Source organism: Macaca mulatta, chromosome 20 (assembly GCF_049350105.2).
Source record: "Macaca mulatta isolate MMU2019108-1 chromosome 20, T2T-MMU8v2.0, whole genome shotgun sequence".
NCBI lineage: Eukaryota > Metazoa > Chordata > Mammalia > Primates > Cercopithecidae > Macaca > Macaca mulatta.
The window spans coordinates 18,057,223-18,074,018 of NC_133425.1; the positions used below are offsets into that span (position 1 = coordinate 18,057,223).

General features: G+C 46.6%; 1 protein-coding gene across 1 annotated transcript in view; it reads left to right on the forward strand.

The window, feature by feature from the left end:
- The window catches only part of XYLT1 (xylosyltransferase 1), a 366,386-nt gene that overhangs the window by 102,755 nt on the left and 246,835 nt on the right, over positions 1–16,796 (forward strand). Inside the window, exon 2 of the mRNA XM_015125707.3 lies at positions 11,581–11,619. Within this exon, the coding sequence (XP_014981193.2) occupies positions 11,581–11,619 (39 nt within the window). The remainder of the gene's footprint in view (positions 1–11,580; positions 11,620–16,796) is intronic.

Sequence of the window (16,796 nt, forward strand, 5' to 3'; positions counted from 1 at the left end):
CCTCAGTTTCTTCCTATATACATTAGGAACAGTACTACAGGGTATTCATAATCCAGGAACAAGGAAATACGTAACGTCATCAAGAGAAAAAGCAAACTGGACACAGTGACTCATACCTGTAATTCCGGCACTTTGGGAGGCCAAGGCAGTAGGATCACTTGAGACCAGGAGTTCAAGACCAGGCTGGGCAACATAGGAAGACCCCATGTCTACAAAAAGATGAAATATTAGCCAGGTGTGGTGGCACAGGCCTGTAGTCCCAGCTGCCTGGGAGGCCGAAGTGGGAGGATTGCTTGAGCCCAGGAGTTCAAGGCTGTGGTGAGCCATGATTAACACCACTGCATTCCAATCTGGGCAATAGAGTAAGACCCTGTCCCTGCCTCCCTGCCTGCCTCCCTCCTTTCCTTCCTTCCTTCCGTAAAAACCGAAAAAATCATCTGTCTTTCCAGTCTTTATGGCCTTCCGGGAACAGCCACTTCATGAGGATGGAATGTGGGTTTATTGAAGTAATACCCATAAAGGGTTAATTATGGTATCTCATAAGGACTTAACCAATGATAGCGGTATACGGGGCACTGTCATCAAGGCTGTCATCTTCATTGTCACTATCTTTTCATTAAGAAATATTGCAGGAGGTTGAGGGGACAGGCTGCAGGCAGAATCGGTCCCCTGCTGAAGCTTCTTTCTGACTCTACCCTGACCTAAATGGAGAGGGCCCATCTGTCCCCTGCAGGCCTACCTGCCAGCCTGGTGTTCTCAGCATCTCTCTTCTGGCCTAGGAAGGCAGCTCCACATCCCGAGCTGTAGCCTGGGACTGCAAAGCTCTCCACTCCCCACCTCCTGGGATAGTTTTTTCCGCCCCCACCCCATGGTTTGTGTCGGCAGTTCTGTGTGTGGCCTCTTGGAGACATTCCAGACGCGAAGCGCTGCTGAATCACAGTTTTCCTGTATCTTCGAACAAAAGATGTCCTGGTCAGAGGCTCTTGTGAAGGAGCGAAAGAGGAGGAAGTGAAGAAAAGCAGGGAGGGGTGTGTATAGAAATTTATTTTGGCGAAATGGGATGAACTCCAGATTTGGTATCAAAAAACTGAAATTCTGCACTGAATTCTAATCCAAACTGTGTGTGGCCCTTAGGAAATAGGCCTTTCCTCCTGGATCTCCCATGCCTTGGCAGACAGTGATGGGTTTGATTCAGGTCAGGGATGGACATTTAGGGAAACTGGAATCTATTAATAATATCTGCTCCTCGGGCCGTATTGAGAATTTGAGGCCAGGTGGCCTGCTTAGTAATAGCTGCCTCCGGCACCTTACTGTGAAGTCGCTGCATACCTGGTCTCTACCTCTAAGTACTTTCCTTGAACTCACAATTTTGGATTCTGGAGCTCAAATCTGAACTGTTTTCCTGTGGAATAGAGAACTCGCCCAGCAGTCCCAGAAGCCACATAGTATCATTGGAACTCCAGACAATGTCTGTGGGACACTTGGCAGTATTGGTTCCAGTTGGGCTACCTGCCATCTTGTGACCACAGCAAGTGGGTGCAAAATTGATAGGTGCTGCGGCCTGCGCCTGGGAAAAGCTAATTATCGGGCTGAAGTATAGATGTGGCTTGTTTTCCCAGCTCCAGGAGGATGTGTGTTCAAACGCAGCCTGGGTGGCCGCCTTCAGAAAGATTTGCAGCATGGTGGGATTTAGCCAGTACTTCTTGTCTGGGCCGTCTAGGGTAAAGGCTGCCTTCTTGGCACATGGCAGGTCTTGTTTATGGTCTGAAATGCCTCGGAGCTGTGAAAAGCAAAGCACTGTAAAGTGTCACCAATTGTCTTCTAAGAGGAACTAACTTTGGTGGCCCACCCACTGTCAGGACTGAGCCAGGCTCTGGTTGAACGTCTCAGTCAGTGCTCCACAAAGACTGTGAGATGACGTTGGTGATTATTATTACCTTTAACCACTGGAACAGGCGAAGTAGTCAACCTGAAGACTCGCAGCAAGGAGATGAGAACCTCTGGTATGAGGAGCATCTGATCCAATTCAGTGTTCCTTATGGCTTCGTAGCGCCAGATGCTGATAGAACCATGAACTGTGGTTTAGTGTTTCCAATTCATGACATGGTTGTACCACTGGGTAGCAGTGTAGCTTAGTGGTCCAAAAGAATGCCCTGTTTCAAATCCCGCCTTCACCACCCACTAATGAATGACTTTGAAAAAATTACTTCTCCTCTGAGCCTCAATTGCACCATCTGTAAAAGGGGGCTTTTGATGCCTGCCTCCTAGAGTTGTTGTAAGGTTTATTTATTTGTTTGTTTTAAGACACAGTCTCTGTCACCCAGGCTAGAGTACAGTGGCATGATCTTGGCTCACTGCAGCCTCTGCCCCCAGGGTTCAAACTATTCTCGTGTCTCAGCCTCCCGGGTAGCTGAGACTACAGGTATGCACCAACACATCCAGCTAAGTTGTGTGTTTTTAGTAGAGATGGAGTTTCAGCATGTTGGTCAGGCTGGTCTTGAACTCCTAACCTCAAGTGATCCGCCCACCTTGGCCTCCATGGGATTATAGGCATAAGCCACCACACCCAGCCAGTTGTAAGATTTAAATGAGATAGTATTTGCAAACCCCTTACAGTAATACCTGGCATTCAGTGTGAGAACAGTGTTAGCTGGTATTTTGATTGTTGTCAATATTGACTAGCTATGTGACCTTAGGCAATTTGAATTAATAATGGGGGTGAAAAGTTCTGTTGCTCGCAGTAGCCAGGCCAGCTACTCAGTCTGGAGCTGTTTTCTTGCAAGAATACATATCCAGTGTTGCTAAATCTTCTGTTCTTAAAGGAGAAGTGAGAAATCTGGATTTGCATGTGAAGTATCCTGGTTTTAAAACATTGGCAATGATTCATAAAAAAAGGATGAGGTCATGTCCTTTTGTAGGGATATGGATGAAGCTAGAAACCATTCTGAGCAAACTATCGCAAGGACAGAAAACCAAACACCGCATGTTCTCACTCGTAGGAGGGAATTGAACAATGAGAACACTTGGACACAGGGTGGGGAATGTCACACACCGGAGGCTGTCATGACGGGAGGGGGAGTGATAGCATTAGGAGAAATACCTAATGTAAATGAAGAGTTAACGGGGCAGCACACCAACATGGCACATGTATACATATGTAACCTGCACATTGTGCACATGTACCCTAGAACTTAAAGTATAATAATAAAGAAAAAATGGCAATGATTTCAAGTATTTCATCAAGGCCACAGGCCGAAATAAAAAGCAAACCAGCTTGAAGCAACCACAGGCCACCAGTTGGGCACTCCTGTCTTAACAGTCTGTAGCTCACGCCTCTGATCTTTTCAGGTAGGTTTCTTCAAAACCTTGTAATTCTAAGATGGTAATTCTGTGTGCTTTTTAAAGAATTACAAAACCTCTCGAGGCGCACACAGAACAAAGTATTATATACAGGAGTTTAGAATTTTGATAACCATTTGTGCTCAAAGATACACATACCAGGCTGGAGAAGTGTTAAAATAATTCCTGAGTTTCCACGAGTCTGTGGTTTCTCTATCTTCCAAGGCTGTGGGTGATTAATTACCATCTCCAAGGGCCTAAGCTTCATTTTCAGGTTCTACTGCTCATTTCTGAGGTCTGGGCTGAAAAATATTGAATTGAATGTAAGATAGCAAAAAAGACCAACTTTTTAAACTTTTAATAAAAAAGAGAGAGAGCGATACACACAGTTTTAACTGCCAACATTTCTGTAAAACATGGAGAATCCCCTTGTTCTCTCTGTGGAGTTTCTGTTTGCTCCTCCGAGTCCTATTTGAAGGTGAGTTCCCATTTTCCAACAAGGTGAGGGCTGTGTGATTCTGGCCTGCATTCACATTCCACATGCAGCCTTTTTAAGAGAACAGGGATACTTCTGTGTCACTGGCATCCCTCCCTCATCACCCCATGCCGCCTGCCCTGCACGTGCGCAGCCTTCGTCTTAGGAGCCACTGTGAAATCCCATGGGGACATCTGAAGAGAAAGCCCTATTATGCAACACCTTGGTTGCTGCAATGAGGCCCGAAGAAGGAGGACTTGAAAGAGTCCCACTTCCCTCGGGAGGAAATGCTGGAAAGAGGAGGTTGGTAACCAGGTTTTTAGGGCACGGCAGATCCCTTCACCAAAGTGGGGAAAAGGGAGCACTTTGCACCCGTCCTGGAAATTTCATGGGGGTGCAGAGCATGAACACCAACACTCAAGAGTTTCATGCATGTGTCCGACACTCGATGGCTGGCTGGGGATCAGAAGCAGGAATTGTATTCTTTGTCACTTTGGAAGCTTTTTCAGCCTTGCATTACGCATGGTATAGTTTAGGTAGCATGTGGAGGCTCTTGGGTTCAGTGTACATAAGAATCCCCCAAGGGCGTTTAATAAAAATGTAGATTCCTTGGACCCTTGCCCAGAGATTCTGATTCAGTAAGTTCATACTTTTGATTAACACCAGGATATCAGTTAAAAGAGTAGTTTCTGGTAACTGACAAACTTGCTTACTGTTCCTGGCTCCATTCCTGATTAGCCCTGTGTTTTTGAGCAAATTATTCTCTGAGAGTATCAGTTATCTGATCAATAAAATGGGGATCATGATACCTCCCTTGGCAGGGTTGCAGGAATTTCATATGCTTGGCACAAAGTAAGCATTCAAAACGAATTAGGTAAATGTGCTCATTTCGCTGCCGTCACATGACATGGGTTGCACTCGTGTCTACGGCAGCTTGCAGTTCAGAAGGCTTGTGGTTTAGTAGGGTTGAGTATAGAGGGATATGTCTCAGCCCTTGTAAGCCTGGAGGAAGAAATCAAAGAGAAAATCATTTTTGAGGTTGTAACTATGTACAGTATCTACTTTTATTTAATGTTCATGACAACTCATGATGTCAGTGGTATCCCGTGTTCAAGACAAGGAGGAGACCTTAGGGTTTGCTGGGACAGTCTGGGTTTATACCTGTTAAGCTTGTGTAATTATTAATAGTGTCCCTTACGAAAAGGTCTCAGAAAATCTGTTTTCCACTTTAACAGTAGCTGTGTTGGCAAGTGTAATCCTACCTGTTTATATAGTGTCAGTGAGAAAAATAAAGTGCACAGAAGCTGAGGACTTTGCCCAAGGTCACAAGTGGTGCTAGGTGGTGGTTATGGACTGAATTGTACCCCTACCCTAATTTCATATGTTGAAACTCTGCCTCCCCCAGTACCTCAAAATGTGACTATTTGGAGATAGGGCCTTTACTGAGGTGATTAAATTTAAGTAATGGTGTCCTCATCCAATCTGACTGGTTTTTTTTAATAAGAAAAGGAAATTTCAGCCAGGCCTGGTGGCTCATGCCTTTAATCCCAGCACTTTGGGAGGGTGAGGCAGGCAGATCACCTGAGGTCAGGAGTTCGAGACCAGCCTGGCCAACATGGCAAAAGCCTATCTCTACTAAAAATACAAAAATTAGACTGGAGTAGTGGCACACAACTGTACTCCTGGCACTTTGGGAGGCTGAAGCAGGTGGATCATTTGAGGTCAGGAGTTCAAGACCAGCCTGGCCAACATGATGAAACCCCATCTCTACTAAAAATATTCTAAACAATTGGCTGGGCGTGGTAACAACCACCTGTAATCCCAGCTACTTGGGAGGCTGAGGCATGAGAATCACTTGACCTCAGGAGGCGGAGGTTGCAGTGAGCTTGGATTGTGCCACTGCGCTCTGGTCTGGGCCACATAATGAGACTACATCTCTGCCCTCCCAGAAAAGAAGAGGAAATTTGGACACATAGATACCAGGGATGCATAGAGAAAAGACTGTGAGGAAACAGTGAGGAGTGCACCATGTGTACAAGCTAAGAGGAGCGTCAGACTTCAGAAGCCAGACCTGCAGACACCTTGGTCTTGGACTTTCAACCTCCAGAACTGTAAAAAGATAAATCTCTGTTGTTTAAGCCACCTCGCCTGTGTATTATTATAGCAGCCCTAGCAGACGAATACAGTGGTTATGTATGGTTTGAACCCTGGGGTAACCCCTAAACCCGCACTCTTTTCCCACTGAACAGTATATCTTTGTCCTGCACCAGGCCTGCAGCTAAGTGACAGCGTCCCTTTAGGTTTCTGGCTGGGCGTTCAGAGTTGGCTAGAGCTGGACGTTCTCCAGCAGGCTCGAGTCATGAGTGAGTTTTCACTTGCTGTGATCTGTGATCCCAAGAAGAGTTTCTTAGATTTTCCAAGTTATCTGGTGGTGGGATGATGAGTGACAGTGAGACACCATCTTTTGGAAGATTCCCAGTTCTGGCCTTAATTAGAGGGCTCTTGGGGAGAGAAAGCACCAAGCCAACCTTCTGAAGTGTTCCCTGGGAGCGTCTCTGGGAGAAGGTGGCATGTGAATGTCCATTGTCTATGTCATTGATTTGGCGGGCCTCACGGAGACATCTGGCCCTGAAGGCATGAGTGTACCGGGATCATTATCCCTATACCAATGTCGTTGCCTAATACCCAAGAGCAAGCGCTGTCTTCTGAACATCCTCAAAGCAAAGGAAGAGAACACGCTTTATAATGGCTGAGGCTTAGCTCAGGGCTCAGAATCTGCTAGGAGAGCCAGACAGGTTTGATGCATGCGTGGAATGATAATGAACAAATTCTTCCTCCTCTCTCTGCTTTCTTTGTTGGGGCTTAATTGCTTGTTAAAATTACGCCTTTGGCCTTGATCCTGGCTTCTTGGTCTGACAAGCAAGACTTTTGAGGTGTAGACAAGTTTCATTTGCTCTAAGACCTGTAATCAGGCTCCTGCCTCTTAGTTAAACAGTTAGCTTTGGGAATAGCGGTGTACACAGAGTCACTTTAAACTCATTTCTGTCTCCCTCATGGTGCCTGCTAGGCATAGAGCTAGCTACTGAATCGGAACTTAGTAAACACGTGTGGATTGATTTAGCTAACTTTACACGGTTCCTTGCTGTGGCAAAGTGACTGTTTTGTTTTTAGTCATGATATGTGTGCTAATTTCTATCAGCCATGTCCACTACCTTTTTAAAAAAGACAGATGATAAAAAGATTTCGGTATTTGTTAAGGTGGTACTGCTTATTTGCTATAAGTATTCTTGATTTTGATAGACATTATCCAAAAATTGCAGGATTACTTTGTCCAAAGTAATAATGTATTTTCCAACAGAGCTCTTGTAAAAGAGTGGATCCCAGAGTTTTCCAGTGTAAAATGCTGGGATCAAATCCAGGCTTTCAACAGCATCTGTGTGGCTCGGACAGGTTACCAGTCTCTCTGGTCATCAGTTTCTCCATCTCTATACTAATGATAGTGATCGTGATAATATCTACCTCTTAGGGTTATTACAGGGGTAAACGAAATGATACAGGCATAGAAGTTAAGCCCAGTACCTGGAACATAGTGAGAACTTAACAAATATCATTTATTGCTACTATTCAACTGTTTAGCGTCTCAGTCAAGTAATATGCCCATAGGACAAAGTTAAGAATAAACCAAAGGAATGAAAACTGTATGTATTTCCAGGCGAAAGGATTCTAAGTAATCTTTTCCTGTCATGTTGTGATGGTATTTAAATAATAAATTCAGAAGGACTGGTATATTGGGCACACAGGATTGAGGGCTAGTTCAGAGGCATGCAAGATCCTGATGGTCACTTATTTCCTTGCTTGATGTAATGGTATAGCTAGCACACAGGGCCTGGCACCTAGGAGGCCCTCTATAAATGATCGCCATTAGCTGTAGTTATTTCAGGTTCCTGGGATGCATTTGCAGACTGAGAGAAAGAGCATGAGTGGTATTTAGGTGCTGAGTCTGTGAGTGTTTGTGACAACACTTTTTGATCTATTGAGGTCAGTGTTTAGAAAGTGTATCAGTTACTGGCCGGGCACGGTGGCTCACGCCTGTGATCCCAGCACTTTGGGAGGCCGAGGCGGGTGGATCACGAGGTCGGGAGATCGAGACCATCCTGGCTAGCATGGTGAAACCCCGTCTCTACTAAAAATGCAAAAAAATTAGCCGGGCGTGGTAGCGGGCACCTATAGTCCCAGCTACTCAGGAGGCTGAGGCAGGAGAATGGCATGAGACCTGGAGGCGGAGCTTGCAGTGAGCGGATATCGCACCACTGCACTCCAGCTTGGGTGACTGGGAGACAGAGCTAGACTCCGTCTCAAAAAAAATAAATAAATAAGTAGATCGGTTACTGCCACAATAATGCTGTATAACAAATGACTTCAAAACTCAGTGGCTTGAAATAGCAAGCATATATTTTCTGTGTGTTGGCAGGGGGTCGGCTGATCTAGGCTGGGCGTGGCTTCAGGCTGCAGATTGTGTACAGGTCTGTTTCACGTGTCTGTCATCCTCCTTGGACCAGCAGGGTACTGGGGACGTGATCTCTTGTAATGGCAAAAACACAGTAGGCCACACTTCATCACCTAAGCATATTTCAAGCTTCGGCTTATGCCACATCTACTAACCTTCCATTGGGCAAAGCAGTCAAATGGGCAAACCCACGCTTAAGGGACGGAGCAGCACACAGCAAAGAACTGCCAAGTCACATGACCAGAGGGTGTGGATCTAGGAGCTGTGATGAATAAGGGCTGCCAATTCAGTGCACCTAGTTCCCCATTTCATTTCCCCAACTGAGCTGTTACAATAGATGATATGGAAGGGCTTTCCTTGTTGTGGGCAGTTCCATGGTACCTGCATTAAGATTCTGAAAGCACTCCACTGTAGCATGCATGCACATTGCAAATTCCCCTTTGGTCTCCAGGAGGCTTTCCTCTGATGGACAGGAATTTACTCTACTGTAAACCAAAGAGTCCCAATTTAGACAGATACGATGGATTAGGCAGACAGCATCATTGACCTGGTTCCACTTCGTTAGCCTTTCCAATTAAGGAGGATGTTGCTGAAAGCAAGACCGCACAGATATCTAGTCATACCTTGAATCCTCTGGGCTGAGGCTCTTTAGGGAGAGTCTTCCATTTCCAGTGCGCACAGAGGGAGGAGAGCCTAATAATGTTGGCAAGTGAATCCTAAGTATTAATGATGTGACCACTTGTGAGGATTTTATCTTCTTCCCGGTTAGTTAATGAAGATGCTAAATAGATAGCATTTGTGCTTTTGCTTTCCAGAAGCTTCTTAATCTTGGATCCCTGACCATGCACTGATAAGGTCTCTGATTTTGGAACATCAAAGAGAGAATTGATGCTTCATTGCATCTAGAAATCAGGCTCTTGGTTTTGTCAACACAGTTGACAGATTTCCTATGACTTCCCAAGGAAAATCTTGTCCATTGGAGCTGCTTTTAGGGGTTCAGGATGGCATTCTCCCCTCTTCAACCTCGTGGAGATTCTAAGCAATGAAGCATAAGTCTCAGACAATAGCCAAATGGTCTGTGAAGTACAGCTTAATTAATCTGGGCACGCGCCCAACACCCCAGTCTGGTGCTTTGCGAGGACTTGGCTTGGGGATTGAGGCTAATTTCGAGGCTGAGATGCAGCTTCTTATCTTAAAATCGAAATCGAGATGGTAAGATCTGAATGGACAGACAGACAGACCCAGACTACTCTGACCTGAATAGCAGATGTTGCATGCTCTCACCCACTAGGCACATACCAGGTCTGACTCACGCTGCCACCCACAGACCAGGAGGATGGTCTTGCTTCCCAAAGACAAAAATGGGTCCTGCCCCAGTTGCTTGCTTGACACAGGGAAACAGGAAGTACAGAATAGACTCTTTCTGCATATGAGTGATACAAAACCTGCCTGATCAAAAAAACGTTGCTCTACGAATGTTGGGTTTTACCAATCTTAGCTGTCACTTCTTCACCCCTGGGAAGAAATCAGTAAGGATTTGAAGAGACAGGCCCCCAAACAGCTCCTTCATGACTTCTCCAGAATCCTGTATAGGTCAAGGCTGCAATGTGGGGAGACGGGGAGAACATGTTTCCCTCAATGTTTTCTTGGGTATGAGGAAGACTCAATGCCTGGGGGAATGTGAGAATTAATGTGGGATGTTCTCTTGGCAGTTTCCTTTCAGTTACACCAGTGGACAATTACTGGGAGTTCGACTCAGAATTGGAGTTGGGGGACGACGAATTCTTCTTCCTAAAGGACAGAGCGGAGCAGAGCTCACCATGTTTCTGAGATCGTGCCTCTTACACCCCTCAGAATTGGGGATCATTACAAAGATATCATAGAACAGTCATCAAGACAGTGAATGGCAGCTCACCTAGAGGAGGAGTTTAGAATGTTCCGATTTCCCTGCATTTCCTTCTTGTTCACATTATGGGACAGTGGGCTGGTGCTAATTTGCATGGTTTCCTAAAACCCTGTGGTGGAAAATCTGCTAAGAGAAAGCAAAGCTTCAAACTGGGTGTACTTCAGGGCCCTGAAATCATGCCCATTCTCTGTAGGAGGAAGCTTAAGGTTGTTTTTCCCAGAATTATAAATCCAAGGTGATTAAGTTCAGAGCAGACATGGTGTAGACAGAAATAGCCTTCATATGCTGGGTTTCCTGTTTTCTTTGGAAACCACTCACTGGACACCACCAGCTCCTCCCCTCAGTCTTTTCCTCCTCCTGTACCCGCCCTGTGTCTCCTCCAGCCCAAAGGGTTCATGCTTAATGACCCGAGACAGTACCACCAAGCATTCCCGGTCAATCGGCTTTTGTAGAGAGTGAATGAATAGGACATTTCTCTGGCCTTCTCTATCCTAAAAAAAGACCTTCCCCAGCCCATTGGAATGTGCCACTCAAACCAGAAATTAAGCTGCTCGCGCTCATTCCTTCCCTCATTCTTTCCAAGATCAGACACAAATTGATGATGGCCTTGCCCCTAGTCAGGACTTTATATTCTTTCTGGTTTATTCCTAATCCTCTTACGGAGCCAAACTCTCCTCCGAATAGAGGGTTTGGATGCACGTTGAGCTGTTTGACAAGGGTGCCTTGTTTCTTTTTTCTTTACATTTTGTTGTTTTGTGTGATCTCCATGTGGGTGTTTCCTTCACAAAATCTTGAGCCTCCTTCATCACTTGGGCATGAGAGGAAGTGTTGGGGCAGTGTGCAGACTGGGCTGTGCTGTCCTGACATCTCTGTAGAATAGAGGACACAGATTGGGTTGCCCTCCCCATGGGGTGGCTTGAGCACTGAAGAAATCAAGCTTTGTTTGAAAATGATGCTGAGAACGTGGCATGGTGACTCATGCTTATAATCCCAGCTCTTTGAGTGGCCAAAGTGGGAGGATCGTTGAGGCCAAAGTGTTGGAGAAAAGCCTGGGCAACATAGTGAGACCCCATCTCTACAAAAATAATTAAAAAAAAAAAAGCCTGGCATGATAGTACATGTCTGTAGTCATAGCTACTTGGGAGGCTGAGGTGGGAGGATCACTTGAGCCCTGGAGGTCGAGGCTGCAGTGAGCTGTGATCACGCCACTGCCCTCCAGCCTGGGCAACAAAGCGAGACCCTGTCTCTTTAAAAAACAAACAAACAAAAAACCAGAAAGAAAGAAAATGATGCTGGGGTAGTAAGTTAACTTTTTTCCACTCCTCACGTGCATTTTCTCCTTTCATCCCACAGGAGCCACACCCGAGTCCGCTCATCACCCTGGAGACTCAGGTGAGTACCTTTCCTGTCTTGGCCACTTAGCCTTGATATTCCAGCTCTCGAGGGGACTTGTCCCCTGGCCCCGAAAGGCTGGACAGGCCCATGGCTGCCCCTTGTCCCATTTGGATGTGTGTGTGCCTGCACATGTGTGTATCCACACTGGCAGCTAGTGTACACGTGTGTGCAGTGGTGTGGGTGTACATGTGTACATATTCGCACCCAGGTGTCTGAGGACCCTCCCACCTGTGACAAGAACCATAATCATTTCTTTTGAGTTTTCCTCCGTCCTTCGCTCCTACCCAACCATTGTGCGGAGGTTCATGCAAAGGAGAGAGGAGACAGAGGGGAGCCGTGAAGCGGGAAGATGCTGCTCTTTGATGCCTGAACTTGGAGGACTTTTTTTCCTTGGCAGTGAGGGCGGCAGACGGAGGGAAGTTGCATCCTTTCATGTGCTTGCGTGTTAGGCCATTCTGAGGAATCATGATTGCAGTGGTGTTTCCGTGTGGAGAGGAGGATGACCAGCGGGTCTTGTAAGGCAGGGCACGGTCCTGACTGTCTGCTTGCTGCCTTCCTGGGAGATACGACACTGCAGCAGCTATGAGTGTAGGCCTTGGAGTTCAACAGAGCCGGGCGGAATTCCACCTCTGTGTCTTCTACCCTGCGACGTTTGTGGGGCCACATAATGTCTAAGCCAGTGTCCTTCCATCTGAAATGTCATCCCAGTGGTAGTGCCCACCTTGCAGGGTTGTGGTTGAGGATTACAGGAAATGATGTTTATAAGGTCCGGGGTGCGTGCTAAGTGCTTGTGAGTGGTAGCATTTTAAACCAATAGAACTGTTACCGTTCCTGCTGGGTTTGAAGGGGATGTGTCTTGTCTTTGGACTGATTCTTTCCTTAGCTCTTTGAGTTTGGCTGACAGGCAAGAGAGAAGATAGACAGGACGGGCCTCATTCAGAGCCCCACAGGGAATAGTTTGCAAGTGTCAGTCACAGTCAAACCTGTGGGAACCTTTCAAGGCTGAATGACAGCTCGGGAGTTTCAGGGGTTTCTGGGGTGCACTGGAAAGGACCAGCTGCTCCCCTGGCCTCTGCCCCCTCCACCTTGGGTCCTTGCCCTCTCGTTGGCATCTCTGCTTGGGTCCTCCTAAGAGGAATGAGGAGACCCTCCTTGCTTCCTCCCTGCTGGGGAAGGCCAGCAGATCTTCAGGGTTTCCTTGTGCTTTTCTGTCCTCCCTTTCTCTGGCACACACGTGTAGCCATATGGGCCCCAGGGCTGACCAGGCAGCAGGGCCAGCAGGGAGGTATAGAGGGTGCAGCTTTGAGGAGGAAAAGGATTCCATTGCCTCTGCCTGTTTGGCTGCTCTCTGGCTTGGTTTTGTCTGTACTTACCACCTTGACCACATTTGCCTCATGTGAATTTCATCTATTCTATAAAGTCACCTAAAAATACCTTTTTCCTTAACGTAACTCACTTCGCTTTGAGAAATAGACTTACCTTAATCCAGTGGGTCTAAATCAGGAAGTGGTTTTGGTTCCCGGTGGTTATTCGGCAGTGTCTGAAGACATTTGGTGGTGGTCTCATCTGGTTGGGGGGTTTACGACTGACATCTAGTACGTAGAGATCCAGGTTGCTGTTCAATCTCCTACAACACACAGGCCCCCACTGGAAAGAAATATCCGGTCCTGGGCCTGGCACAGTGGCTCACACCTGTGTCTCAGCACTTTGGGAAGCCGAGGTGGGCAGATCACTTGAGGTTAGGAGTTCGAGACCAGCGTGGCCAACATGGTGAAACCAACATGGTGAAACCCCATCTCTACTGAAAAAAAAATACAAAATGTAGCCGGGCTTGGTAGTATGTGCCCATAATCCCAGCTACTTGGGAGGCTGAGGCAGGAGAATCACTTGAACCCAGGAGGTAGAGGCTGCAGTGAGCCGAGATTGAGCCACTGCCCTCCAGCCTGGGTGACAAAAAGAATGATCCAGCCCTAAATACTAATGGTGTCGAGATTGAGAAACACTGTCTCGAGCAATAATATTTGTGGAACCACAAGTTTGAAGGGCTAGTTATATATTTTTTGCACCACATTAAAATAAATATTAAACTGTGAAAATAATGTTCCTTTAGGCACCCTCTGATGTCACCTAAACTTCCTATCAGAGATGTGTGTGCTATCCTTTGGGAAATGTCTCTCCCCAGTCTACCCCATGGACTATGAGAGAACTTCCGGGGTGTTTTTAAAATGATGGTCCTTCTCTTCCTTATCCTTCCCCAGAAAGATAGCCTGTTAGACTTAGGAAGACCCATGGGCAAACATCTGTGTCCCGAACTCTGGAAGTCAAATCTTATCTCCTGGAAGGGGAACAGCTGCACCCCTGGATGGTTCTGTCTTTGACCTTGCTGTACCCTTCACTCTGGACACCACCCCGTCAGCCCTTCAAAACCCGCATGGGAAAGAGGAGTTGCAGACCAGTGGCTTTGGCCAGCACCTGAGGCTTCCAGCAGCAGCTCCTCGCACAGTGACCACTCTTAAAATCCAATCTGTTAGCCTAAGAGACCTGAGCCTCCATCTGCAGCCAGCAGGGGCACAAGGTAGACTCTCAGCATTTGTGCTATGCCACTGGGGAAGGGCTTCAATTTGTCCAAACAATGCTCCATCAGTCTCATTTGGTTCTCTGTCTTTGGGGAGCCTGGGAATATTGTTGTCGCTCCCCGAGTTCTGATTTCCCATGTTAAAGAGATGTGGGAACCCAAGCAAAGTGCAAATGTTTCTTTGTGACTGTTGGCACAAGCCTGTGGCCAGATCTGACTTTGTGCTGGGCCTCAGCCCATTGCGAAGTGAATGATGGGATCCTCTTCAGCTGCCTGCAGGCAGGTCAGACAAGGGGGTCAGGTCCCTTTCTGGCAGGAAGTAGTGCCTCAAATGTTACCCATATGCCATGAACACGATGGCAGATGTGGCCAACCTTGGAAGAACCAACTCTGCAGGGGTTCGGTGACAGATGTGCCCTGAGCCCTGGGTCACTTCCCACTTTTCCCCCAGTGCACTTGGCTTCTAAGGACAGCATTGCCTGCTCCATCCTTGAGCCCAGCTGTCACAGGTTAGCGTGCCTGTTAGATGTCACCAAGCGCTGTGTCCTTGCACAATGCATCAGCTGCTTTGCTTGCCCAAGACCTGGCCTGCATTAGAACACTGGGCTGTGCAGGGGCCCTTTCCTTCCTGCATCCCTCTCTCCCTCGTGTGAATTGCAGCGGTCCTCAGCCATTGCTTGGTTCATCTGTCCCTGTGCAGCTGTTCTGAGTTGGGGGAGATGGATTGATTGGCTACCGAGGACTCCTCTAATGCTCTTTGCCGTTAGCACAGCAGAGCTTTGCATCTGTTGGCATCAGCAGGACTCTCTGCTTAACGGCCAGATTAATAGAATGAGGAAGCCGAGGAAGGTTTAAATCCCTGGTGTCAGGTTCCCGCCTCAGCAGGCTGCCCCTGGGGAGGCACCAAGGAAGCCCCGACTTGTGGTGGTGAATGCTTCCCTGGTCTCCAGATGGTGATTGCCAGGGGATCAGGTGACCTAGAAATGGAAAAAAAAAAAAGGAGTTCAGTGAGTGGCTTGGTGGCATTATTCTTATCCCCATTCTTACTAACATTTACCATTTGCCAAGCACTGACTTCTCTCATTTTATCCTCAAATGCCCTAGTTACACAGGTGTTAATTGCGGTACCACATGAGGTACCTAAGGGTCAGAGAGGCTAAGTAACTTACCCAGGGTCACACAGGAAGCAGATAGTATTGGTGCACATTAGACTCAGGGTTGCATGACATCAGAATCTTATCTTCTCAACTGCTTTCCTATTTTGAAAGAAAATAAAGTTGCCTTGACGAGTGGAAAGATTTGCTAACGTTCAGGCAAAGCTGGAGAAATGGGCTTGGTATATGCAATCCAACATCCATAGATAGACAGATGGACAGATAGACAGTGCTTAGCACAACTATCCACAGATGTCCTTAGATATATGGGTAGAGAGATGCATGATGGGTAGATGGATAGAAAGATACAGTGCTTTGCACAGTGAGTTATCTTTGACAGTTTGTCAGAGGACTTGGTGGTAAAATGGTTTGAGCAGTGGACCCAAATGAAAATTTATTTTGAAAGAACCAAAGCGAAACATGTCCCTGCACATCAATAGTGTTTTGATAAATTTGAATCCTTATTACTTGATTCTCTCTCTCTCATCGATCCCCAAGACAGTTGATCATTTCTGAATCCACTCCAATTGGCAAGGTCTCGTGTCATTTAATTTTAGCGTCTCTGCCTCCTCCTGCCCCCACTCCCCCCACCCTCAACAGGGTCTCTGTCAATTAGCTAATGGCCTCCACTCAAACACGGAAGTTACCTTGGGAGATGTAATAAAAGGAGCTCTTTTGAGTCAAGATTTGTCAATCTGGGTATTTGTGAACTTGGCTAGAGTTAGAGGAGGAGCAGGTCTTCAGTTATGCTGAGATCCCCCTCAGGACCTGGAGATCAAAGGCATCAGGAGGAAAACTCCCAACTTCTCGTTCTTTGAAACCAACCAGTTACTTGACTTTCTTTGATCAGCTAACTGGGGGTAGAGGGAAGGGAATGACATTCACATGATTTAAAGATGCTGCTGAAGCCATGATGATTGTGAACAAGGCTGCTGTAGAAAATGAGTAGTGGATGTGAATGGAAGTTAACACTTGAGAAATTATATCTATGTAAAGGGATTCATCTATTTCCTTATTCCATAAATCGCTGTTGGGCCATGTGGAGGCCAGGCCTTGTGCTAAATGCCAAAGATACAGCAGAGAGGAAAACAGAAGGTTCCTTACCTAGAAAGCATCCATTCTAGGCGAGTCAGATGAAAAAGATACAAAAAGATATTAATAAATGCATCTGTAACTTCAGATAGTAATAAGTGGGTGGAAATAAGACAAACATGTTTGTAAGAGAGTGACCGGGTAGAGTGGAGGTGGTTGTAAAATCTCCCAGGTAGTGGGGAATCAGAGCTGGAGAGGTGAGGTTTGAGCTTCTGAGCCGGGGAGGTGAGATGTGCTGAAGAGCTTACAGTTAAGAGTTAACCTTGCAAAAAGACCCTAATGACAGAGTTCTGAATTTTTTGCATAGTATGTCTGGATTCCTATAAAAAATAATGCCAGTTTTTCTTAGATTC